Below are 27,514 nucleotides of genomic sequence, written 5' to 3' on the forward strand. Positions count from 1 at the left end.
TTTTCTTTTTCTTTTTTTTTTTTTTTTTTTTTGCTTTTGAGATAGAGTCTTGCTCTATTGCCCAGGCTGGAGTACAGTGGCACAATGTTGACTCACTGCAGCCTCCACTTCCTGGGTTCAAGAAATTCTCCTGCATCAGCCTCCTTAGTAGCTGGGACTATAGGTATGCACCACCATGCCCAGCTACTTTTTTTGTATTTTTAGTAGAGATAGGATTTTACCATGTTGGCCAGGCTGGTATCAAACTCCTGACCTCAGGTGATCTGCCTGCCTCGGCCTCCCAAAGTGCTGGGATTATAGGCGTGAGCCACCATGTTCAGCCCCATTTGTTGTTTCTTATGGTCTGTGCTATGTGGAAAAGCAGGTTAAAAAACATGCAAATCACTCTTGCCCACTACTGTGATCCCCTGGTTGGCTCTAGATTTAGCAGCTTTTCTTTGTGCCACAGCAGCCTCCAGCAGCATCAGGGACACATCTGGACTTCATACTGTCAGACTCTTCTGCAAGCTTAAATGGATCTGTGATTATATCCTGTCAAAAGGCAAACCAAAATGAAAGGACAAGTGAAAGGTGTTTTGATGTACCCAGACACTAATATTTCTGTTTGACTTAAGTTGACTTATACAGAACAGAGATAAAATTTCACAATTCCATGGGGTCCTGGGAGTAACATCAGTCATTCTGCCATAAAGGCACCTGCTTCCTGAAGCTGCTAATGAAATTATTTCCACTTTCAAGGTAAACTTCACTTAAAGCTTCTTAAAGATGGTCCCTATTGGGCAGAGCATTGATTTTTGCTCAGTTGATTTTGTTTTGTGGGATTGTCATTTGCATGTGCCTTTTAAACCTCTTTGGGACTGAGATACAGAAATGCTAAAACTTCTTCTTTTCCCTTATTCTAATCTCCAGAAACATTTATACCAAACAGGAAACTGAGTCCCAGATGTAGGGCTGTCACTAGCAATTGCTGATGCTCAGATGAAATTGCCAACAATGGCCAGGCAGATCTCAGAGGAGAGTAAGATAAGACTGCTGTATTTATTTAAAAGATAAGACTGCTGTATTTATTTTTCTTCCTTTCACCTCCAAATGAGATACTTCTAACAATAGCACCAGTGGGGCCAGAGAAAAGCCAGGTACAGAGATAAGAAATCAAGAGCATGGCGGCTGAGCATGGTGGCTTATGGCTGTAATCCCAGCATTTTGGGAGGCCGAGGCAGGTAGATCACCTGAGGCCAGGAGTTCGAGACCAGCCTGGGCAATATGGCAAAATCCCATCTCTAATAAAAATACAAAAAGTTGCTGGGTGTGGTGGCACATGCCTGTATTCTCAGCTACTCAGGAGGCTGAGGCAAGAGAATCGCTCGAACCTAGGAGGTGGAGGTTGCAGTGAGCTGAGATCACACCACTACACTCCAACCTGGGTGACAGAGTGAGCCTCCATCTCAAAAAAAAAAAAAAAAGCATGAACATACCACTTTAAGTAATGGTAATGAATTTATTATAACATAAATTTATAGTCCTACTATTTATTGCTGGTCACTGCAAATAGAGGGGTGTACAAGGCAGGCACAAACTCTACATTCATGAAACTGATAGACTAGTGGACCATTCCCTTTACTAAAGTGACTGACTTCCTGCTGAACTTGGTCTCTCTGTCCCTCAGTGTCTTCCTTTCCGAAATGAAGAGGTCTGCCTGCATCTGGTGAGATGAGCATCTGGCAGGGGATCTCCAAGCCTGGAAGAAGGCCAGCTCTGCTGGTTGCTACTGCTAGGACTTCACATCGATTGCATTTCCACCTCTCAATATACTGGAACTCCTGCTTGAAAGGGTTTGCCCTGGCCTGGTGCGGTGGCTCATGTACTCTGGGAGTAATCCCAGTGCTCTGGGAGGCCAAGGCAGCAGATCACCTGAGGTCAGGAGTTCGAGACCAGCCTGGCCAACATGGTGAAACCCCGTCTCTACTGAAAATACAAAAATTAGTTGGGCATGGTGGCTACTTGGGAGGCTGAGGCAGGAGAATCGCTTGAACCCTCTACTTCCCACTCAACGATCTATCTACCAACAGAAGATGGTGATATCAATTTCACTTCTAACTGCATGCTTCTAGTTCAAAAAGATCTCAAGACTTGAAGGAAATGAAAGGTGGGGTGCCCAGGTAAGCAGTCCTTTCCTGCACCAACATCCTGTGATTCTATGAAAAGTTTAACTATGGAGAGACAGAGCAGCACACTGGCTTAGAGTGTCAGCTCGAGAATCAGATGTGGGTGCAAATTCGCCACTTTCTAGCTGTATGACTTTGGATTTGTAAATGAATCTTTCGGAGCCTCAGTCTCTCCATCTGTCAAATGAAGATAATAAGGGTTATTGTGAGGACTAAATGACAGGGTGCCTTAAACATATTAACTATTCAATAAAAGTTAATTCCTCTATATTACTGCTATGGTTGTTAATGCTTTTACTACCATTACTACTAAGACAGTCCATAGCCCTAATCCTGTTAGCATCATTTCAGATGCTGCAGTGTTTTGTTGGTTTTTTGTTTTTGAGAGGGAGTCTCCCTTTATCGCCAAGGCTGGAGTGCAGTGGCATGACCTTGGCTCACTGCAACCTCTGCCTCCCAGGTTCAAGTGATTCTCCTGCCTCAGCCTCCTGAAAAGCTGAGACTACAGGCACCCACCACCACACCCAGCTAATTTTTGTATTTTTAGTAGAGAGGGGGTTTCACCATGTTGGACAGGCTGCTCTTGAACTCCTGACCTCAAGTGATCCACCTGCCTCAGCCTCCCAAAGTGCTGGGATTACAGGCTGGAGCGACTGCGCCCAGCCAAATGCTGCAGTGTTTTAATAGTGTTCATTGTTTTAATGGCAAAATATACTTTGCATATCAGGATTGAAAAGAAGATGAAGAAAAGAAAATGCAGAAGGACTTTCAAGACGTTAAGTACATGTAATACCCTGCATGCCACCTGCATGTACTGTCTGTACTCCAGCATTTATCATAAAGGTCTTCCGTTTAAAAAAAAAAAAAAAGATAAGAATGTCCTTCCCTAAGAGCACAAGGTTATATTCCTAGGTCACACAGCTGTTTCATTTATTAAAATCTTCCTTCAGTGTCACTTATTCCCATTTCAAAAACTTGAAACTGACCTAAAGACATTGGCACATCTGCAGGCTGAGATAAATTAAAGCAGAAAGGAGACCTTATGTTGGGATAAACCAGTTCAAATATGTGGAATTTTACAATTTATATCTAAGGTCAAGAACCTCCTGTACATGCGTTGCATGCACACTGGGAGGGAGAACAAGGGCAGCTACACTGAAAGAAAATGTTCGTCTGCAGAAGCAAACTCATTTAATTCCTTTTTTTTAAAAAATAGCCAGAGTGGCCGGGCACAGTGGCTCACACCTGTCATCCCAGCACTTTGGGCGGTCGAGGCGGGCAGACTGCCTGAGCTCAGGAGTACGCGACCAGCCTGGGCAACGTGGTGGAACCTCGCCTCTACTAAAATACAAAAAATGAGCCGGGCGTGGAGGCATGTACCTGTAGTCCCAGCTACTCAGGAAGCTGAGGCAGGAGAATTGCTTGAACCCAGGAGGCGGAGGAGTGAGCCAAGATCGTGCCACTGCACGACAGAGCCTGGGTGACAGAGTGAGACTCTGTCTCAAAAAAAAAAAAAAAAAAATTAGCCAGAGTACACTGAAAATGCTGTAGCTCGAGGAAAGACCCTCTTTACTTGTAAGCATTATCTTCTGATCGCTTTTTTTTTTTTTTTTTTTTGAGACAGAGTCTCGCTCTGTTGCCCAGGCTGGAGTGCAGTGGAGCGATCTCGGCTCACTGCAAGCTCCCCGTCCTAGGTTCATGCCATTCTCCTGCCTCAGTCTCCTGAGTAGCTGGGACTACAGGCACCCGCCACCACACCCGGCTAATTTTTTGTATTTTTAGTAGAGACGGGGTTTCACCGTGTTAGCCAGGATGGTCTCGATCTCCTGACCTCATGATCCACCCGCCTTGGCCTCCCAAAGTGCTGGGATTATAAGCGTGAGCCACCGCGCCTGGCCTTCTGATAACTTTTATAACCAATATTTAGGAAACCAGGTTTTAGAAGAATTAGAATGATAAAAATCTTTCAAAATAAATAATTGATTCTCATCAGCAGGTTTTCTTATCAATGAACTCTCAGGAGTTTCAAAATATCAGTGACGTATTTTTGAAATGTTTAATGAATTGAATACTCAAAAGCCAGATCTCTCTGCTTTCCAAAGTATCACCTTCTTCGAACAACAGAAGAGTCAGAACAGCAGAGTGCTGAATAATTTAATAAAGCAAAGAGAGTAAATCACTCTTCAGCTCTACAGGTGGCTTGTATACTGAGTTTGGGTTAGATTCATGCTGGTAATATTGGCTCCAGGTTTTGGGGTCCAGGATTCTTATATTTTAGGTTCAATTAACCTTCCCCAACTACAAATGTACCGTTTTTGAAAGTGATTTCTCAAAAAGCTTTGTGCTTTTTTTTTTTTTTTTCCTTGAGGCAGGGTCTTGCTCTGTTGCCCAGCCTGGGGTGCAGTATTGCAATCATGGCTCACTCTAACCTCCACATCCCAGGCTCAAAACAATCCTCCTGCCTCAGCCTCCCAAGTAACTGGGATTATAGGCATTTGCCACCATGCCCAGCGAATTTTTGTATTTTTAGTAGAGACACAGTTTCAGCATGTTGGCCAGCCTGCTCTTGACGTTCTGACCTCAAGTGGTCTGCCAGCCTCAGCCTCCCAAAGTGCTGAGATTGACTGGGCACAGTGGCTCATGCCTGTAATCCCAGCACTTTGGGAGGCCAAGGCAGGTGGATTGCCTGAGGTCAGGAGTTCGAGACCAGCCTGACCAACATGGTAAAACCCCATCTCTACAAAAAATACAAAAATTAGCCAGGCATGATAGTGCACACCTGTAATCCCAGCGACTTGGGAGGCTGAGGCAGGAGAACCGCTTGAACCCAGGAGGTGGAGGTTGCCGTGAGCCAAGACTATGCCATTGCACTCCAGCCTGGGCAACAAGAGGGAAGCTCTGTCTCAAAAAAAAAAAAAAAAAGCTAGTATTGTTTTGTTGTTGTTGTTTGTTTTTGTTTTTTTGAGATGGAGTTGCGCTCTTGTTGCCCAGGCTGGGCAACCTAGGTGGGTGGCTCACCTGGTGGCGTGAGCCACCACGCCTGGCAAAGTTAGTATTACTCTAACAATGGTTTATAACTCTACTTTTTGTTTTCCACATGATTTAAGAGACCAGTGCATTTAAAATAATTACTAGTTTATGTTTTGGGGGCACAAAATGAATAAAGACATAATTTTGTGATATCAAGAACTAGAAAGACCTGGGCATGGTAGTTCATGCCTATAATCCCAGTACTTTGGGAGGCCAAGGCTGGTGGATCATCTGATGTTAGGAGTTCGAGACCAGGCTGGCCAACATGGTGAAACCCCACCTCTACTAAAAATACAAAAAATTAGCTAGGCATGGTGGCTGGCACCTGTAATCTCAGCTACTTGTGAGGCTGGGGCAGGAGAATCACTTGAACCCAGGAGGTGGCAGCTGCAGTGAGCCAAGATTGTGCCACTGCAGTCCAGCCTGGGTGATAGAGTAAAATTCTGTTAAAATAAAAAATAAAAATAAAATAAAATAAAATAAAAACTAAAACAGTCGAGAACAAGCTTTAAAGGAGCAGAATTTTAGTATGTTATTGAAGTTAAGCTGTATAAATTCAAATTAGGCTGTCATAACTGTAGGATGTTAAATATTGTCAACAAAAAGAGTCAAACTCTAAAATACTTGGAAAGATTTTTTTCTGAGCCAAATAAGTGACCAGTGGCCTGTGACACAGCCCTCAGGAGATCTGCAAACATGTGCCCAAAGTGGTCACCCTATAACTTGGTTTTATACATTTCAGAGAGATATAAAACATCAATCAATACATATAATATGTACATTGGTTCAGGCCAGAAACGTGGGACAACTGGAAGTGGGGGCTTCCAGGTCATAGGCAGATTCAAAGATTTTGTGACTGGCAATTGGTTGAGTTATAATCCAGAGACCTGGGATCAATAGAAGGGAATGTCTAGGTTATGATAAGAGGTTGTGTAGACCAAGGTTTTATCATGCAGATGAAGCCTCCAGGTAGCAGGCTTTGGAGAGAACAGATTGTAAATGTTTCTTATCAGATTTAAAGAGTCCGTTCTATCAGTCTTAAGATAATGCTGGTCAGCAGTGTCTGAATTCCAAAAGGGAGGAGGGAATAATGAGGCATGTCCAACTTCTCTTTCCCTTCATGACCTGAACTAGTTTTTCAGGTTAACTTTGGAATGCCTTTGGCCAACAGAAGGGGTCCATTCAGATGGTTGGGGGTTTCGAATTTTATTTTTGATTTACTTTCTCCTCATTCTGGCCTAGATTTGTCAGAGGCAACATCAGTGGTCACCAAACTTTTATTTTATCTCATTGTGTTGCTGGGGTGGCATGGCTGCCTTCCCTGGGTTCATCCTGTCCCTTGGTGGGACCCCTATGGTCAAGGGGCTTAGAGCCAAAAGACATATAGCTAATTTGAAAGTTCTAGGCCAGGCCAGGTGTGGTGGTTCACGCCTGTAATCCCAGCACTTTGGGAGGCTGAGACAGGTTGATCACCTGAAGTCAGGAGTTTGAGAACAGCCTGACCAACATGGTGAAACCCCGTTTCTACTAAAAATATAAATTAGGGCCAGGCATGGTGGCTCATGCCTGTAATCCCAGCATTTTGGGAGGCTGAGGTGGGCAGATCACGAGGTCAGGAGTTTGAGACCAGCCTGGCCAATATGGTGAAACCCCGTCTCTACTAAAAAAAAAAAATAGGCTGGGCGCGGTGGCTCAAGCCTGTAATCCCAGCACTTTGGGAGGCCAAGACGGGCGGATCACGAGGTCAGGAGATCCAGATCATCCTGGCTAACACGGTGAAACCTCGTCTCTACTAAAAAAATACAAAAAACTAGCCGGGCGAGGTGGCAGGCGCCTGTAGTCCCAGCTAATGTAGTCCCAGCTACTCAGGAGGCTGAGGCAGGAGAATGGCATAAACCCGTGAGGCGGAGCTTGCAGTGAGCTGAGGTCCGGCCACTGCACTCCAGCCTGGGCGACAGAGTGAGAGTCCGTCTCAAAATAAATAAATAAATAAATAATAAAAATTAGCCGGGTGTGGTGGCAGGCACCTGTAGTCCCATCTACTCCGGAGGCTGAGGCAGAAGAATCGCTTGAACTGAGGAGGCGGAGGTTGCAGTGAGCCGAGATCGCACCACTGCACTCTAGCCTGGGCAACAGAGTGAGACTCCATCACGAAAAAAAAAAAGAAAAAAAATTAGCAGGGCATGGTGGCGCATGCCTGTAATCACAGCTACTCAGGAGGCTGAGGAAGTAGAATTGCTTGAACCTGTGAGGGAGAGGTTGCAGTGAGACGAGATCACGCCACTGTACCCCAGCCTAGGCGATAGAGCGAGACCCTGTCCCAAAAAAAAAAGAAAGTTCTAGGCCAGATGGGAATGGATGTGGATAGGCGTTCATAAACCCTTAAAATTTCTTAATATAAAAGCCAACAAACAAAAAGCCAAAGGTGAGGTTAAAAACTTGACTTATCTTTAACTTTAACTTCTATGTGTTGCACTACTGTAATTTTGGTTTTAGTTACAGACTTACAGCAATTAGCTCTACAAAACATAAGCATTGTTAAAACCTTTTAAGCTAAGGAATTTAGAGATTTCTGTTGTGCTACAATGTTTTTTGTGGTCTTTCAGTAATTTGTTCTAAAATTATTTATTTATTTATTTATTTATTTATCTTGAGACAGAGTCTCGCTCCGTTGCCAGGCTGGAGTGCAGTGACACGATCTCGATCTCGTCTCACTGCAACCTCCGCCTCCTGGGCTCAAGCAATTCTCCTGTGTCAGCCTCCCAAGTAGCTGGAACTACAGGCACATGGCATCATGCCCAGCTAATTTTTTTTTTTTTTTTTTTTTTTTTTGAGACGGAGTCTCGCTCTGTCGCCCAGGCTGGAGTGCTGTGGCCGGATCTCGGCTCACTGCAAGCTCCGCCTCCCGGGTTCACGCCATTCTCCTGCCTCAGCCTCCCGAGCAGCTGGGACTACAGGCGCCCACCACCTCGCCCGGCTAGTTTTTTGTATTTTTTAGTAGAGACGGGGTTTCACCGTGTTAGCCAGGATGGTCTCGATCTCCTGACCTCGTGATCCACCCGACTCGGCCTCCCAAAGTGCTGGGATTACAGGCTTGAGCCACCGCGCCCGGCCCTTTTTTTTGTATTTTAGTAGAGATGGGGTTTCACCATGTTGCCCAGGCTGGTCTCAAACTTCTGAGCTCAGGCAATCTGCCCACCTTGGCCTCCCAAAATGCTAGGATTACAGGTGTGAGCCACTGTGCCTGGCCTCTTCTAAAATTTTAAAAAATATTTATGTTATCAGCATAAATCTCATAACTCAGAGTATTAAACCTAGGAGGCTTTGACATGAGGTACCTTTATATCCTTTCAGTAAGACTTTTCTTTTCATTCTACGGGAAGCAGGAAATTCTTTATGGTTGGGATGGATGAAAAGGTGCCACACACATAATAACCCAGGAGGCAGAGTCCCTTATTTTACCAGCTGTTTAGGCATCTGTGTGCCCATTTTTGATTTGGAGGGTCTGAACTACTCCTCTCAAAACTGGCCCTTAGAGTCTCACACACCTACCTCTTCTGTGATAGGTCCCTGGGCCTAGAGAAGGGTGCTTATATAATTTTAGCAGCAAGGAATTTGCAGTGAAAAGCAGATTAGGACTAGTGCGATTCCAAATAGGAATTCTCTAGCCTTAGAATACCATGATGCTGGTTTCCTTGGAATTAAAAGAAGGAGATATAAATAACATTAATAATATGACAGTCAGAAGAGTATTCGTGTATCAGAACATAAAAAGGAACCTATTCCATTTAGGGCACAAACTAAAAACATGAAGAAAAATTATAACCTGGTTTATCTTTAGAGGGTTATTGTAGCCAATAAATAATTAATGATTCAATATGCATTCAAAACAAAAGTCCAGGCTGGAAATCTAGTAACAAGTATTACAGTTTTCCTTTGAAACCATTTCTCTCTCTAACCTTTTTTTTTTTTTTTTTTGGAGGGGGACAGAGTCTCACTCTGTTGCCCAGGCTGAAGTGCAGTGGTTTGCCCTCCACCTCCCTGAGCTCAAGCAATCCTCCCATTCCAGCCTCTTGAGTAGCTGGGATTACCGGCATGCACCACCATATCCAGCTAATTTTTTGTATTTTTGGTAGAGATGGGGTTTCAACATGTTGCCCAGGCTGGTCTCAAACTCCTGGGCTCAAGCAATCTGCCTGTCTCAGCTTTCCAAAGTGCTGGGATTATGAGTGTGCACTTCTGTGCCCAGCTCGTCCTTTTATACTAAAGACAAATTCTAGTAAGGCCACTTTGTGTGCTAAATAAATTTTAGGCTTCTTATACTTTGCCTGATCATTTGCATAAAGTCCAGCAAGAATCTGGCCATATAGGCCCTTTTCAAGTTGGCTTTGCTGGAACTTTACCTAAAAATGTTATTCCAGTCAAAACCTTGGTAAAATAACCAAGTGTCTCCAATTGTCCTGTTTTGAAAGAAAAGACTCTTACTAAATTTATGCAAATAACTGTATTATTATAAAATCAGAATACTCACGAAAGGTTTCTGAATTTTGGAGAACTTGTTAAAGTAGGTAGAATAGCTAGTCAGGCGTGAGCAGGGCAGGAGAGGGCTCCCCCCACCGACTCCACCAGGAATGTCAGGCCAGCATTAAGTGATGATCAGGTGGCTGTTAACTGTCTCTCGAAAATCACAGTTGGTCACAGACAGCAGCAGGGAAAGGAAGTCTCGCAATAAACAGAAACACCTGAAACTGGTGATCGTCAGCTTCCCAATAAGATCTCAGGAGTTGGGCAAGTGGGCTCAAGCATGTACATTAAGAGGCAAAATGGTAGTGTTTAACTGGTATATAACCTTCTAACAACATTTGACCAGTAAGAGAAGCGTGCCTTAAGAGAGTATGCATACTGGCCGGGCACAGTGGCTGACGCCTGTTATCCCAGCACTTTGGGAGACCTGAGGTCAGGAATTCAAGACCAGCCTGGCCAACATGGCGAAAACCCATCTCTACTAAAAAATGCAAAAATTATCTGGGCGTGGTGGTGGGTGCCTGTAATTCCAGCTAATCGGGAGGCTGAGGCAGGAAGAATTGCTTGAACCCAGAAGGCAGAGGTTGCAGTGAACCAAGATCGCACCACTGCACTCCAGCCTGCGTGAAAGAGAGACTCCATCTCAAAAATAAATAAATAAAATAAAATAGTTCTCTGAGGTAGTGAAAGCCAGACAAACCTTTAACTCTAAAGCAGAACAGCCTCCAGATGTTGGCAACTTCTCTCCAATTGGTTTGATCAGAAAATCTTGAGCAAATCGTGAGTTCTTCAAGATAGCTGCTGTTTCTTCATCCACTTCAACAATTTCACCTTCCTAAACAGTAGTATAAAAAAAATATACTAAGAGTTGCAACTTTAGTTTCAATAGAAGAAAAATGCCCAGAAGTACCGTTTTCTCCACATCCTCACCAGCACTAATCCTTACACACTGTTGGTGGGAATTTAAATTAGTACAGCCATTATGGAAAACAGTATGGAGATTCCTCAAAAAATTAAAAATAGAACTACTATATGACCCAGCAATCCCCCTACTGGGTATATATCTTAAAAAAATGAAATTGGCCAGGCACAGTAGCTCATGCCTGTAATCCCAGCACTTTGGGAGGCTGAAGCGGGTCAGGATCATGAGGTCAGGAGTTCAAGACCAGCCTAGCCAATATGATGAAACCCCATCTCTACTAAAAATATTAAAAAATTAGCCAGGTATCGTGGCATGTGCCTGTAATCCAAGCTATTCAGGAGGCTGAGGCAGAAGAATCTCTTGAACCCAGGAGGCGGAGGTTATAGTGAGCTGAGATCACACCACTTCTTTCCAGCCTGGGCAAGAGAGTAAGACTCTATCTCAAAAAAAAAAAAAAGAAAGAAAAGAAAAAGAAAATGAAATCAGTATGTCAAGGAAATATCTGCACTCCTAATATCTGTACAACTAACGTTGACTGTTGACTGCAGCATTAATCACAATAACCAAGATATGGAATCAACCTAAGCATCCATCAGTGGATGAATGGATGAGGAAAATGTGGCATATATACACAATGGAATACTATTCAGATTTTTAAAAAGAAGGAAATCCTGTCAGTTGCAGCAACATGCATGGAACTGCAGGTCATTATGTTAAGAGAAATAAGGCAAACACAGAAAGACAAATATCATATGTTCTCACTGATATGTGGAAGCTAAAAAAGTGGATCTCATTAAGATAGAGAGTATACTGATAGCTACCAAAGGCCAGAAAAAGTACAGAATGGGGGAGATAAAGAGAAGTTGATTAATGGTTACAAATATAGGGTTTGATGAAATAAATAAGACCTAGTGTTTGATATATCAGTAAAGTGACTAGTTTACAATAATATATTGTATATTTCAAAATAGCTAGAAGACAATAATTTGAATGTTTCTAACATAAAAGACAGGGCCAGGTGTGGTGGCTCACACCTGTAATCCCAGCACTTTGGGAGGCTGAGGCGGATGGATCGCCTGAGGTCAGCAGTTCGAGACCAGGCTGGCCAACATGGTAAAACCCCGTCTCTACTAAAAATACAAAATTAGCTAGGCATGGTGGCACATGCCTGTAATCCCAGCTACTCGGGAGACTGAGGCAGGAGAATTGCTTGAGCCTGGGAGGCGGAGGTTGTGGTGAGATGAGATCGCACCATTGCACTCCAGCCTGGGCAAAAAGAGCGAAACTCCGTCTCAAAAAAAAAAAAGAAAGAAAGAAAAGACAAATATTGAAGGTGATAGTTATCCCAATTACACTAATTTGATCTTTACAATTATCTTAATGTATTAAATTATCATATGAACCCCCCAAAATATCTATATCAATTTAATTATGCATCAATTAAAAAAATGTTAAGTCTTTATGTATAAATAATAACACTGAATGAAAATGGACTCAATTCTCCAATTAAGAGGCATAGTGCTGTGAAAAAGCTTGTGGCAAAGAGGGGCATAAAAAGAAGCAGGTTCTGACGTTCACCGTTGACTGCACCCACCTTGTAGAAAATGGAATCATAGATGCTGCCAATTTTGAGCAGTTTTTGCAAGAGAGGATCAAAGTGAATGGAAAAGCTGGGAATCTTGGTGGAGCATTATAACCATCGAAAGGAACAAGAGCAAGATCACTGTGACTTCTGAGGTAGCTTTTCCAAAAGGTATTTGAAATATCTCACCAAAAAATATTTGAAGAATAATCTATGTGATTGGTTGTGTGTAGTTGCCAACAGCAAAAAGAGTTATTATGAATGAAGTTACGTCCAAATTAACCTGGACGAAGAAGAGGAGGAAGATGAACATAAAAATTTATTTATCTGGAATGTTTTGTATGAGTTCTTGAATAAAACTTGGGAACCTCCACCCCCAAAAAAGGAATAGAGTGGCTGAATGCATACAAAAATCGGACCCAATTATATGCTGCCTACAAGAAACCTACTTTATAAAAATACTGAAAGTGAAGAGGTGGAAAAAAGACATTCCAAGCAACTGGAAACCAAAAAAGAACAGGAGCGGCTATACTTATATCAGATAAAATAGACTATGAATCAAGACTGTCAAAAAAAGCAAAGAAGGTCACTATATAATGATAAAGGGGTCTGTTCAGCAAGAGGATATAAGTATCTACGCACCCAACATTGGAACTCTGAAGTATATAAAGCAAACATTAATAGATCTAAAAGAAGAAATATACTGTAATACAATAGTAGTAGGGGACTTTAACACCACACTTCACTCTCAGTAAGACAGATCATCCAGGCAGAAAATAATAAAGAAACATTAAACTATATACTAGCTCAAATAGGCCTAGCTGACATTTACAGAACATTTCACCCAACTGCTGCAGAATAGACATTGTGCTCAATAGCACATAGAACATTCTCCAGCATAGACTATATCTTAGGCCACAAAACAAGTCTTAACAAATTCAAAAAAGTAGACATCATAACAAGTATCTTTCTCACCACAATGGAGTAAAATTAGAAATCAATAACAAGAACCTTGGAAAATACACAAACACATGGAAATTAAACAACATGCTACTGAATAACCAATGGGTCCATGAAGAAATTAGGAGAAACATTTAAAATTTCTTGAAACAAATGAAAATGGAAATACAACATGCAAAAATCTATGGGATACAGCAGAAGCAGCCCTAAGAGGAAAGTTTATAGCAATAAATGCCTATACCAAAAAAGTAGAAAGATTTCAAATAAGACCAGGTGTGGTGGCCCACGCCTGTAATCTCAGCACTTTGGGAGGCCAAGGCAGGTGGATTGCTTGAGCCCAGGAGTTCAAGGGCAGCCTGGGCAACATGGTGAAAGCCTGTCTCTACAGAAAATACAAAAATCAGCCAGGCATGGTAGCCTGTAGTCCCAGCTACTTCGGATGCTGAGGTAGGAGGATCGCCTGAGCCCAGGAGGTCAAAGCTGCCATGAACCATGATTGCACCACTGCACTCCAGTCCAGGTGACAGAGTGAGACCCTGAGAAAGAAAGAAAAAGAAAGGAAGGAAGGGCAGGGTGCGGTGGCTCACACCTGTAATCCCAGCACTTTGGGAGGCTGAGGCGGGCAGATCACAAGGTCAGGAGTTCAAGACCAACCTGGACAAATGGTGAAACCCCATCTCTACTAAAAAAAAAAAAAAAAAATAGCCAGGTGTAGTGGTGCACGCCTATAATCCCACCTACTTGGAAGGCTGAGGCAGGAGAATCTCTTGAACCTGGGAGATGGAGGTTGCAGTGAGCTGAGATTGTGCCACTGCACTCCAGCTTGGGCGACAGAGCGAGATTCCGCCTCAAAAAAAAAAAAAAAAAAGAGAAAGAAAAGAAAAAAGAAAATTGCTAAAAGAGTAGACTTTAAGTGGTCTCATCACAAATAAATGGTGAATATTTGAGGTAATGCATTTTAATTTTCTTGATTTAGTCATTCCATAATGTACACGTATGTCAAAACATCCTGTTGTACACCATAAATATATATATACAATTTTTAAAATTTGTCCATTAAAAAAATAAATACTGGGGGGAATTTTAGGGCTTTGGACTGTTGGGTTTTTTTGTTTGTTTGTTTGTTTGTTTGTTTGTTTTTGAGATGGAGTCTTGCTCTGTTGCCCAAGCTGGAGTGGAGTGGCACGATCTTGGCTCACTGCAACCTCCACCTCCCAGCTTAAAGCGATTCTCCTGCCCCAGCTTCACAAGTAGCTGGGATTACAGGCATGCGCCACCACACCTGGCTAATTTTTGTATTTTTAGTGGAAATGGGGTTTCACCATGTTGGTCAGGCTGGTCTCGAACTCCTGACCTAAGGTAATCCATCCGCCTCAGCCTCCCAAAGTGCTGGGATTACAGGTGTGAGCCACCGCACCCAGCCAAGGACTGGTGGTTTTTAAAGTGCATTTCTGTCTGGGCACAGTGGCTCACGTCTACAATCCTAGTACTTTGGGACGCCGAGGCAGGTGGATCACCTGAGGTCAGGAGTTTAAGACCAGCCTGGCCAACATGGTGAAACCCTGTCTCTACTAAAAATACAAAAATTAGCTGGGTGTGTTGGCACCCGCCTGTAGTCCCAGCTACTGGAGAGGCTGAGGCAGGAAAATCACTTGAACCAGGGAAGCTGAGGTTGCAGTGAGTCGAGACTGTGCCACTATACTGTAGCCTGGGCAACAGAGCAAGACTCCATCTCAAATATATATAAAAATATAATTTTGCTTAAAAAATAATTGTATTAAAAATGGTTTTTGGGGCCGGGCGCGGTGGCTCAAGCCTGTAATCCCAGCACTTTGGGAGGCCGAGACGGGCGGATCACGAGGTCAGGAGATCGAGACCATCCTGGCTAACACGGTGAAACCTCATCTCTACTAAAAACTACAAAAAACTAGCCGGGCGAGGTGGCGGGCGCCTGTAGTCCCAGCTACCCGGGAGGCTGAGGCAGGAGAATGGCGTGAACCCGGGAGGTGGAGCTTGCAGTGAGCTGAGATCCGGCCACAGCACTCCAGCCTGGGTGACAGAGCGAGACTCCGTCTCAAAAAAAAAAAAAAAAAAAATGGTTTTTGAAAACCACTGGAACAAATCAATGGTTTCAAAGGCCCATCCCACTCTGATTCTATGAATGTACTGGCGTAGGCAGCACATCAAGGAGCAGTGCATTAGTGAAAAGCATTAAGGGCTCCACCATACCAAGGAGTATTTAAGAAATCTGAAGATGTGGCCGGGCACGGTGGCTCATGCCTGTAATCCCAGCACTTTGGGAGGCCGAGGCGGGTGGATTACCTGAGGTCAGGAGTTCAAGACCAGCCTGACCAACATGGTGAAACCCTGTATCTAATAAAAATACAAAAATTAGCGGGGTGTGGTGGCACACACCTGTAATCCCTGCTACTCAAGAGGCTAAGGCAGGAGAATCAGCTTGAATCCGGGAGGCAGAGGTTGCAGTGAGCCGAGATTGAGTCACTCACTGCACTCCAGCCTAGGTGACAGAGCAAGACTCCATCTCAAAAATAAATAAATAAATAAATAAAATAATAAAATAAATAAAAAATACAAAAATTAGCTAGGTGTGTTGGTGCGCCTATAGTCCCAGCTACTCAAGAGCCCGAGGTGGGAGGATCGCTTGAGCCCAGGAGATTAAGGCTGCAGTGAACTGTGACTGTGCTACTGCACTCCAGCCTGGGTGACAGAGCGAGACCCTGTCGATAAATAAATATTGGGGAAAACATGCTTTTTTACTCCACTTGAAACACACACATGCATTTAAACACACACACAAACAAACCAACACCAGAAAAGTGGGAAGCAATGGAAAGTCAAGAAAAGATAGCTGGAGCAAGGGCAAGAGCAGAAATAATGCCAGCAGTCATGGAAGTTGTTTTATTTACCTTAAATGTAAAATTGGCATCAAACATTAGTTCTTTTTCATGTCCTGTAATTCCTCCATTGTAAATAACTTGGCATCTCTTGGTTGGTCCTGTCTTAGAGCATTTGAAGAGGCGAAATGTTGCAGAGACAAAACGACAGTCACCTAAAAACAGAATTTATTCATGGTTCATCTCCAGCACTCCCCCAGTTGTTGCCTTGCTCAGCAGACAAGGAGCAAACACGTTGTAAAGATGACTTTCTTCTTTGCATGTCATCAATTATCTTTCTGGGCACTTCACTCTATTTACTGAATGACTTCAAAGTGCTTTATTAAATATCAGAATTGGGGGGGAGGTGGTAACCATTATACAGGAGACAATCTAGCTATTTCCAGATAACACAAAGTATCCCTCAATGAGACTCCCTCAGAAGCCACTTACTAATCACCACATTTCACTCATTCAAGCTGTAGTTATAATAGTCCCTGCTGTCTGTCATATCTTACCAATAACTCTTTCCAGTTCCTTGTTTCGAATTGTAATGAGATTGGCAGTGACCAAACGTGGAGGGCAGAACCCAATTTTTTGAGCAAGGATAGCAAGTTCCTTCCAGTACAAAGCACCACCCAGACAATAACCTAAAAAACAAAAAGCAAAACAACAACAACAACAACAACAAAAATCCACAGACCAACCAACACTTAATACAGTATTAAGGGAATTATTATTCTATATAATCAATTAGGACATGGTATCAGTTAAAACATAGATCCTAGCAGTAGAAGCTAACTTGAGCATCCCCCCAAGGTCTAGAAAGCCATGGTTAAGATTGGGTGTGCTCCTGACAGTCTCTGGGAACCATTCTTCAGGAGACTCACTGGTGGATTGGTTCTACTCAGCTGCAAACATAATATTCATGTATGCAGTAGGCCACATTCTGAAAAGCACTATGTTATGTGAATAAAGTAGTATAAAAAATAATTTGTAGGTCAAGCATGGTGGCTCACGCCTGTAATCCCAGCACTTTGGGAGGCAGAGGTGGGCAGATCACGAGGTCAGGTGTTGGAGACCAGCCTGGCCAACAGTGTGAAACCCCATCTCTACTAAAAATACAAAAATTAACTGGGCATGGTGGCAGGCACCTGTAATCCCAGCTAGTCGGGAGGCTGAGGCAGGAGAATCACTTGAACCCGGGAAGTGGAGGTTGCAGAGAACCAAGATTGCCCCCCTGCACTCCAACCTGGGTGACAGAGCGAGACTCCATCTCAAAAAAAAAAAAAAAAAAAGAGGTTATCACTGGGTTATATGATTATAAGTAACTTTTTTTAAGAGATAGGGTTTTACTATGACACCCAGGCTGTACCTGAACTCCTTGGCTCAAGCAATCCTCCTGACTCAGCCTCCCAAATATCTGGGGTTACAGGTGTGTGTCACTGTGTCCAGCTTAGTAATTTTTTCTTTCTTTTTTTTTCATTTTCCAACTTATTAACAGTACCTATTTATTATTACATAGTAAGAATAAAGTTAATATTATTTTAAGAATAAGAACTTTTAATTTCATAGTCAGACTGATGAAAAGCATGCATTAATCTCAACTTCCAGAGACTATTAAAATGATAATAAAGGAATAAAGAACACAATAATGATGAGAACATAAGGGGACTAAGAGGGCACCAGCTCGGGAACAATTGTCTTCATTTCCAAACTAGAGTTTTCAAAGTATTTTTCCCATTCTTTATCCCATTTAATCTTCATAACAGCCCTATAAGGCAGATTGTATTATTATTTACATTTTACAGTTTGGAAAACGATAACTCGAAGAGATGAATTAAACTATCCAAAGCCCTATGATTTTTGAATGGCAGAGGAAGAATGGAACCTTGGCCTCATGGCCTAACCCCATGTGATCTCACGTCATAAAGCCTCATCCTGGCTATTAGCAGAAAGGAGTTCTGCACATGAACAACCATCTGCCTTAATACCAAACTAAACAAAATCACCTACCCCATAAAACTTTGTGTGTCCTGATTTCTTCTGGCAGTTCAAGGCTCGTATAGACGTCACTGAAATATAACTCCCCACCATGCTGAAACAGAGCCATATTAGTCCAAACAAGATTAATGATTACATTGATCCTAAATAACAAAGGAAAGAATAGGGGAACAAAATCAAATTTAAAAATCAATAGCAAAGTTTAAGCTGACCCTTTGTGAACAAATAACAGCTGCCTCTTTAGTTATAATCAATAGTCAAGTGCCAAGGTTTTTTCCTCCCAGTGGCTTATCCAACAGGTAATAAAATCACATTCTAAGACTGTCTCCTAAATAAAGATTTTCAGATTACTTAAATTTAAATTTTTAGCCAATCTGAACCAAAAGCAGCCCCAGGTCATTGTAGAACTAACAGACGGTATAATCAGTATTCATAATCTTTTATCTCTTAAGAATAGTATAACTTTGCCAGGTATGATGGCTCAGGCCTCTAATCCCAGTGACTCAGGAGGCTGAAGTGGGAGGACTGCTGGAGGACAGCAGTTTGAGACTAGCCTTGGCAACATTGGCAACACAGCAAGACCCTCTCTCCAATATGGAAATTTAAAAATTAGCTGGGCATGGGGACATGTGCCTGGAGTCCCAGCTACTCACGAGAATTGTTTGAGCCCAGGAGTAAGAGGGTACAGTGAGCTATGATAGTGACACTGCACTCCAGCCTGGGTGACAGCAAGACCCCATTTCTATTAAAAAATATACCTTTGGCCGGGCGCAGTGGCTCAAGCCTGTAATCCCAGCACTTTGGGAGGCCGAGATGGGCGGATCACGAGGTCAGGAGATCGAGACCATTCTGGCTAACACAGTGAAACCCCGTCTCTACTAAAAAATACAAAAAACTAGCCGGGCGTGGTGGCGGACGCCTGTAGTCCCAGCTACTCGGGAGGCTGGGGCAGGAGAATGGCGTAAACCTGGGAGGCGGAGCTTGCAGTGAGCTGAGATCCGGCCACTGCACTCCAGCCTGGGCGACAGAGTGAGACTCCGTCTCAAAAAAAAAAAAAAAAAAAATATATATATATATATATATACACCTTTTTGTAATGTTGTTATTTACTTTTATAACAATACATTATATCTTTAAAATATTATCCTTAAAATGTAAGGCAAATGAGTGATCAGGAACTTAACATTTTATTTAGCTAATTTCAAAAATCTGGAAACCTGGAGATCTATATTCTACAGTAGTGTTTCTACCTTTTATAAGTACATTTTTGGTGGAGATAAGTAAACTGGCATGTAAAATGACATACTAACAAATCACTAAATCATTAAATCATTTCTATACAGATACTTGTATTTGAGTTCTATGACAGCTTTGTAAACCAAAAATCTCAAAACTATGTTGTTAATTTAAAAAAATTCTTTGGCCGGGTGCAGTGGCTCATGCCTGTAATCCCAGCACTCATGACCAAGGTGGATCATGAGGTCAGGAGTTCGAGACCAGCCTGGCCAATATGGTGAAACCTTGTCTCTACTAAAAGTACAAAAATTAGCTGGGCATGGTGGCACATGCCTGTAAGTCCGAGCTACTAGGGAGGCTGAGGCAGAAGAATTGTTTGAACCCAGGAGGCGGAGGTGGCAGAGAGCTGAAATCCTGCCACTGCACTCCAGCCTAGGCAACAGAGTGAGACTCCATCTCAAAAAAAAAAAAAAAAAAAAATTTAGAGGCAGGGGTCTCACTATATTGCCCAAGCTGGACACAAACTCCAGAGCTCAAGGAATCCTCTTGCCTCAGCATCCAAGTAGCTAGGAGTACAGGCATGTACCACCCACCCAGCTAAAATCTTTTTTTTTCAGATGGAGTCTCGCTCTGTCTCCCAGGCTGGAGTGCAGTGGTGAGATCCCAGCTCATTGCAACTTCTGCCTCATGGGTTCAAGCGATTCTCCTACCTCAGCCTCTTGAGGAGCTGGGATTACAGGCACGCGCCACCACACCCAGCTAATTTTTGTATTTTTAGTAGAGACAGGGTTTCTCCATGTTGGCCAAGCTGGTCTCGAACTCCTGACCTCAGGTGATCTCCCCGCCTCAGCCTCCCACAGCGCTGGGATTATAAGTGTGAGCTACCACGCCCGGCTGAATCTTTCATCTTCTATCATGAAGATACACATCTCATGATACAATGAAGGCTGTGGAGCTCCTGCAAGCTTTCCTTTTAGAAAGTAGTTAATGTAAAAGTTCCATCTTCTGTAACTTCCCAAAGATCTGAAATCATGACAGATAAGATATCAGAAGCCCTGAGAAACACTGTATGTGGTAGAAGAGAGTGTATTCAAAGCAATCATTAGCAGTCAGTGCAAAGGTTCCTATAGCTCCACAGATACTCTTCTAGGATCATGTACAGCAGCAAATAGGAGAGACAGTCAAGAAAGCAAATACCTTAACACATTCAGTGACAACTGTCACCTCCGATTTACTACTACCTTTTGCAACCTGAGAGGGAAAGTAACCCATATCCGGGATATTCCTGCCCCTTCCCCCTTTTGCCACCCCTTTTTCATTTAATGGATAAATTAAGAGAGTTTGAGCTCTTAGTTTAAGGGGGAACAAACAAGACTGAACCCATCAGCTCTCACTGATGTTCAAAGATAATTTATCTCACTCTCCTCCTCACCTTCAGCACCCGATATGCCTCCTGAAGCACTTGTTGTTTATCAGGCACAAGGTTAATAACACAGTTTGACCTAAAAGAGAACAGATGAAGTGTTGAGCAGATCTTCACAATACTCAGAGATCTGCAAATCGTTTCAGACCCTAAAGGTGGCTCCTACCTTTCTGTCAAAGCTACCCCATTCTTACTGCCTCCCTCCTCTCTTTCTAATGCCTTCAACTAAGCTTTTCCCCAAGATCAGAGACAGAGTGTTTAAAATCTCAATAAATTGTTAGCAAGTTTGAATGTGCAGAAAAAAAATATCAGGCATGATTCTTATTTGTTTCTGTCCTGATGTTCATCATGCAACAAGATGAACCCTCGGACCAGATGCCTACCACACAAGGCATTTCTTTTTTTCTTTCTTTCTTTCTTTTTTTTTTCCCTGAGATGACGTTTCACTCCTGTTGCCCAGGCTGGAGTTCAATGACACAATCTTGGCTCATTGCAACCTCCACCTCCTGGGTTCAAGTGATTCTCCTGCCTCAGCCTCCCAAATAGCTGGGATTACAGGCGCGTGCCACCACATCCAGCTACTTTTTGTATTTTTAGTAGAGATGGGGTTTTGCCATGTTGGCCAAGCTAGTCTCGAATTCCTGACCTCGTGATCCACCTGCCTCGGCCTCCCAAAGTGCTGGGATTACAGGCATGAGCCACCGTGCCCGGCCAGAACGAGGCATTTCTTATGCCCCATGTAAACAGGCTATGTTCCTCAAAGGCAGCTGTCACTTGGGCATGATCTGGCAATAACAACTTGAGGGAAAAAAGGAAATAGAATCCTATAATTTACCATGGAAATATAATGAAAGATGCAGGTCAGCATGTATTGTAGGAGCAAACTTAGTGGTCCTGCTGGTCTTTTGGGTTCATTGGTTTTTGGTTAAGTTTCAAGTAAGTTCTCTCCTGGTCTAGTGTGTTCTGCTGCTGGTGAGCTCTAGCAGCTCAAACCAGCTCTCTCCCATTAGTAAGCCATGCTAAGTTTAGTCTAACACCCTAAATTAGAGTCAATTCAGCAAACAGTAATAGTGACATCTGTGTGTTCAAAAGGAAATGAGTGCTGGGCACGGTGGCTCACACCTGTAATCCTAGCACTTTGGGAGGCCGAAGCAGGTGGATCACCTGAGGTCAGGAGTTTGAGACCAGCCTGGCCAACACGGTGAAACCCTATCTATACTAAAAGAAGATGTAAAAAATTAGCTGGGTGTGGTAGCGTGTGCCTGTAATCCCAGCTACTTGGGAGGCTGAGGCACGAGAATCAGTTGAACCCGGGAGGCAGAGGTTACAGTGAGCTGAGATTGGGCCACAGCACTCCAGCCCGGGCGACAGAGCGAGAGTCCACCTCAAAAAATAATTAATAATAATAATAATAATAAAGAAGGCCAGGCGCGGTGGCTCACGCTTGTAATCCCAGCACTTTGGGAGGCCGACGCGGGCGGATCACCAGGTCAAGAGATCGAGACCATCCTGGCTAACACGGTGAAACCCCGTCTCTACTAAAAATGCAAAACAAAAATGAGCCGGACGTGGCAGTGAGCGCCTGTAGTCCCAGCTACTCCAGAGGCTGAGGCAGGAGAAAGGCATGAACCCGGGAGGCAGAGCTTGCAATGAGCTGAGATTGCGCCACTGCACTCCAGCCTGGGCGACTGACAGAGACTCTGACCGAAAATAATAATAATAATAATAATAATAAAAGAAAACGGGCTATAGTCATAATAGTAAGAATATAGACCTACACAACAATATCATAGCTCTCATTCTTGATTCCAGCCTCTCCCAACTTCTCAATGTAGCCATGAATAAAAGTCACATTAGATGCCTGGAAGCCATATTTTTCCATGTGATAGTCAAGATACTTTTCAGCCACTTCCACCTAAAGTAAGAAAAATATAGTTTTGATAACATTTTGAAAAAAATACATGACTTTTTCCTAAAAATTTCCTGTCACTAACACAATATACTTCCCCTAGATTATTTTGGAAAAATATACAAGATTCCTGTGGACATGTAGGATGTACTACAACCCGGGACATAAACTCCCTACTGCCTGTGCAGTTTGGCTTGAATAAATGCCTCATTCAATAACAAAATCTTTCAGGATAGATGGCAGCAAGAAGGGGAAGATCAAAGTCCGCTCTGTTGTCACAATATTCATATCAGAACAAACCTCCGACTCTTGTGTTTGCCCAGAAGAGCCCCTAATTGTTTAAGTTATCAGTTTCCAAGCCAGGAAGCACTAGTGGCACAAATGAGCATTGCTAACTAGAGGCTTTCTTAAATTATCCTTGAAGAGCCACGAAGAAAAAAACTTTATTTCTCAAAGAACGCTTTTGAGAATCTTTTCCTCTTTGTCTTCCAAATCATTGCCTCACCTGGCCTTTGGTCATGTCTAGTCCAGTCACATGTCCCTTTTCACCCACCAGCTGGCTAAGTACATAGCAATCTCTGCCACCTCCACTACCCAGATCCAAAATCCAGCAGTTTTCTAGATGCTCAGGGATCACCAGACCACAGCCATAATACCTGGGAAATGGAAAACACATGTTTTTTCCCTGGAGACTGGAAGACATGAAACCACTAAATAGTATACACATTTTCCTCCCTCCCTCCCTCCCTTCTTTCTTGCATCATTCACTCATACTTCTGATGTTTAGTCTCCACTGAACTGGACACCCATGAACGCTGGGACTGTATCTGCTTTACCACAGTATTGTTGGGCATGTGCTAGGCCCTAAGACTTTATAAGCCATCTAAAATAATGTGTTCAGGCCGGGCGCGGTGGCTGACGCCTATAATCCCAGCACTTTGGGAGGTCGAGGTGGGTGGATCGCTTGAGGCAAGGAGTTGGAGACCAGCCTGGCCAACATAGTGAAACCCTGTCTCTACTAAAAATACAAACACATCAGCTGGGCATGATAGCAGGTACCCGCAATCCCAGCTCCTCGGGAGGCTGAGGCAGGAGAATGGCTTGAATCCAGGAGGCGGAGGTTGCAGTGAGCCGAGATTGTGCCACTGCACTCCAGCCTAAGAGACAGAGTGAGACTCCCTCTCAAAAAATAAATAAGTAAAATAAAATAATGTGTTGAATAAATACATTTAGTCATTAGCTGAGCTTCTAATTCAGGCCCAGGACTGCTAGTTATTGAGGAAAAAAATGTAAGGTTTCTGTCCCATAGGTTTTTTTTTTTTTTTTTTTTTTTTTACTTTTTACTTTTTCTTTTGTTTTTTTTGAGATGGAGTCTCGCCCTGTCGCCCAGGCTGGAGTGCAGTGGCGCGATCTCAGCTCACTGCAAGCTCCGCCTCCCGGGTTCACGCGATTCTCCTGCCTCAGCCGCCCGAGTAGCTGGGACTACTGGCGCGCCTGCCGCCATGCCCGGCTAATTTTTTTTTTTTTTTTTTGAGACGGAGTCTTGCTCTGTCACCCAGACTGGAGTGCAGTGGCGCGATCTCAGCTCACTGCAAGCTCCGCCTCCCGGGTTTACGCCATTCTCCTGCCTCAGCCTCCCCAGTAGCTGGGACTACAGGCGCACGCCACCACGCCCGGATAATTTTTTTGTATTTTTAGTAGAGACGGGGTTCACTGTGTTAGCCAGGTTGGTCTCAATCTCCTGACCTCGTGATCTGCCCGCCTCAGACTCCCAAAGTGCTGGGATTACAGGCGGTGGCCACAGCGCCAAGCCAATTTTTTGTATTTATTTATTTATTTTTGAGGCGGAGTCTTACTCTGTCGCCCAGGCTGGAGTGCAGTGGCCGGATCTCAGCTCACTGCAAGCTCCGCCTCCCGGGTTTACGCCATTCTCCTGCCTCAGCCTCCCAAGTAGCTGGGACTACAGGTGCCCGCCACCTCGCCCGGCTAGTTTTTTTTTGTATTTTTAGTAGAGACGGGGTTTCACCGTGTTAGCCAGGATGGTCTCGATCTCCTGACCTCGTGATCCGCCCGTCTCGGCCTCCCAAAGTGCTAGGATTACAGGCTTGAGCCACCGCGCCCGGCCCCAATTTTTTGTATTTTTAGTAGAGGCGGAGTTTCGCCGTGTTAGCCACGATGGTCTCGATCTCCTGACCCCGTGATCTGCCCGCCTCGCACTCCCAAAGTGCTGGGATTACAGACGTAAGACACCGCACCCGCCCCGGATCTTTTTATTTATTTATTTATTTTTTTGGAGACTGAGTTTTGCTCTGCTCCCCAGGCTGGAGTGCAGTGGCACCACCTCCACTCACTGCGACCTCCGCCTTCTGCGTTCAAGTGATTCTCCTTCCTCAGCCTCCCAAGTAGCTGGGACTACAGGCGTGCGCCACCACACCCAGCTAATTTTTGTATTTCTGGTAGAGACGGGCTTTCACTATGTTGGCCAGAACGGTCTTGAACTTCTGACCTCAAGTGATCTCCCTGCCTTGGCCTCCCAAAGTGCTGGGATGACAGATGTGAGCCACAGCCTCCCGCCCCGTAGGTGTATTTAAGAGGCGAGGTAAAACATTGTACACAGAAAACACTTCTCATGATTTACGGACAGACCGAGTGACAGAGTGCTGTGGCAGTTTGGGGAAGAGGCCGCTCAAAGATTAGAGAAGGCTCCATGCAGTAGGTGGGACAGCAGGGTGGTGCTGGATGGGCAAGGTTTGGAAGGAGAAAGAAGAGGGAAGGCTTTCCAAATTGGTGACTGCCCGCTGGACAGGCAGTGCTGATGGAGTGAGGAAGGGAAGGTTCAGAAGGGCCAAGGTTGATTAGGGAGGGCCGAACTGCGCATATCTTGAATGGCAGATCCAGTGAGTGTGACTATTCTCTGAGCATGGGTAGGGACTACGGAGTGTTCACACTGGAGCTTCTTCTTCTTTTTTTTGGGGGGGGGGGGCAATGTTTTAAAAGTATGCGTTTATTTTAGAGATGTATCTGACTGTGTTGACCAGGCTGGAGTGCAGTGGCTATTCACATCCCGGATCGCACACTACAGCCTGTAACTTCTGGACTCACGCGATCCTCTACCTCAGCCTCCCAAGCACTTGGGACTACAGGCTCACCGGCGCGCCCAGATTCATCGGAGGTTCTTAGAGCAGTAAGATGATGGGTTGGTGGCTACGGGTTAACTCCCTAGTGATCTGCATCATTATCTTTTGGGAAAACTGCAGTTTGGGGTCTTCCTGGGGACAGCACGGGACACTCTACCTTAGGGCTACTTCTTCATGTACATTTTGCAAGGCTTCCCGGATGTGCTTGGGGACCGGCCTGGCTGTGGTGACACAGGCGTTGGTCTTCAGGTCTGCTGATTTCTTCAGCACCTGCCCGTAGGTCTGACCCAGCGTCCCACAGTGGAGTGAGGAATAGGGAAGGACAAAAAGAACTGTGACTGCAGCGCGAGGGCTCCATCATCACCTCCACCTCCACTTGGCAGACCTCAGTTCCCTGCAAAGGTCCAAGCCTAGACCCTGCCCTACCCCGACTCTAGGAGTCCCGGAGGACAGGGCGCGGGCCAGGCCAGACTTCCATTAGCCTAGGCTCCACTTGGGCCATTCCAGGCCCTACAGCTCTCACCTGCACGTTCTTCCGGATCTCAGCGTCATAGGGGGCAGCCACTGTCGGGAGGGGGAAAGTTAGTTGAAAGGAAGAGGGTGCTGAGGGACGGGCAAGAGGGAGGGGGCCAGTAAAGGGCAGGCAGCAGGCCGAGGGGTGCGGAGAGGACCAAGGTTTCGAGACACAGCTCGGGTGAGGCGCTTGCGTTCCCGCCTTGCGGGGTCCCAGGGAAGGGGCTGGGGGCCTGCCTTGGGGCTGGGGCGGGGCGCCGAGGGCGCGCACTCACTGTCTCCTCGGCCTGTGACTCGGTACGGCGGGCTCCCGCAGCCAGCTCCGGAGCCGAGGCCCCGCCCAGGCTGGCAGGCTTGCTCCGCCCGCCCACCCAGCTCCAGCCCCTCTCTCCGGCGCCCACCGCCTGACCCGCCGTCCCACAGTTATCTGCGTTGCTCTACAGGTTTCCAACCAGGAGGTCGGTATCAGCCTCCCCCTTGTTCGCTCCACTGTGATTTTCACGGATAAATCTCATACTCTGATTTAAATAAACACTCACCTATATAATGATATTCCCCTCCCTTTTTGGGAATGGAATCATCTTTTCTCGATCTGCTTTTTAAAGTCAGGTTTATTGAGATACAATTCACATTCCGTAAAATCCATCTTTCTTCAGTGTGCAGTTCTGTGAACTCTAACAAACTTATATACATCACCATAACGGAGACCGAAATAGCTTTGGCCCGCAAGTTTCTTCGTGCCTCTTTGTAGTAAATTCCCTCTTCCCACCCCCAGCTCCTGGGCAACCACAGATGTTTTCCCTCCCTATAGTTCTGCCTTTTCTAGAATGTCACATAGATGGTACCATTACAGTATGTAGCTGTTCCCAGTTTATTTTGGGTTGTATTTAGGAAAGCAGCTTTGCTAAATTTATTTTTACCTATAGTAATTTTTGGTCAATTCACATGTATTTTCTAGGTATTGTTACTTCATCTTGCAGAATTTTTTTTTTTTAATTTTTAAATTTTTTGAGACGGTCCGTCACCCAGGCTCAACCTTCCGGCTCAAGCAATCCTCCTGCCTCAGCCTCCCAAGTACCTTGGATTACAGGCGTGCACCACCACACCTGGTTAATTTTTGTATTTTTTTGTAGAGATGAGATTTCACCATGTTGTCCAGGCTGGTCTCCAACTCCTGGGTTCAAGCAATCCGCCTGCCTCGGCCTCCCAAAGTGT

The 27,514-nt window shown here is 44.4% G+C and overlaps 1 protein-coding gene across 4 annotated transcripts; it reads right to left on the reverse strand.

Annotated features, from left to right (window-relative positions):
• Positions 1 to 15: 15 nt before the first annotated feature.
• On the reverse strand, positions 16 to 27,395 carry AS3MT (arsenite methyltransferase). Of its 4 annotated transcripts, XM_033184135.1 has the most exons (11): positions 26,575 to 27,395; positions 26,310 to 26,350; positions 25,944 to 26,068; positions 23,155 to 23,305; positions 22,519 to 22,655; positions 20,750 to 20,819; positions 18,094 to 18,175; positions 16,596 to 16,727; positions 16,111 to 16,253; positions 10,420 to 10,554; positions 16 to 531 (listed from the first exon to the last, which is right to left on the reverse strand). In XM_033184135.1, coding segments are annotated over exons 1-11 (1,125 nt in total). In that variant the 5' UTR covers positions 26,576 to 27,395; the 3' UTR covers positions 16 to 423. The 4 variants fall into 4 exon arrangements, with proteins under 4 accessions (XP_033040026.1, XP_033040053.1, XP_033040036.1 ...); XM_033184162.1 differs by lacking the exon at positions 25,944 to 26,068 and having other exon boundaries at positions 228 to 531; XM_033184145.1 differs by lacking the exon at positions 20,750 to 20,819 and having other exon boundaries at positions 228 to 531; positions 18,094 to 18,224.
• Positions 27,396 to 27,514: the final 119 nt, after the last annotated feature.

This window comes from Trachypithecus francoisi, unplaced genomic scaffold, assembly GCF_009764315.1.
Source record: "Trachypithecus francoisi isolate TF-2019V2 unplaced genomic scaffold, Tfra_2.0 Contig01579, whole genome shotgun sequence".
NCBI lineage: Eukaryota > Metazoa > Chordata > Mammalia > Primates > Cercopithecidae > Trachypithecus > Trachypithecus francoisi.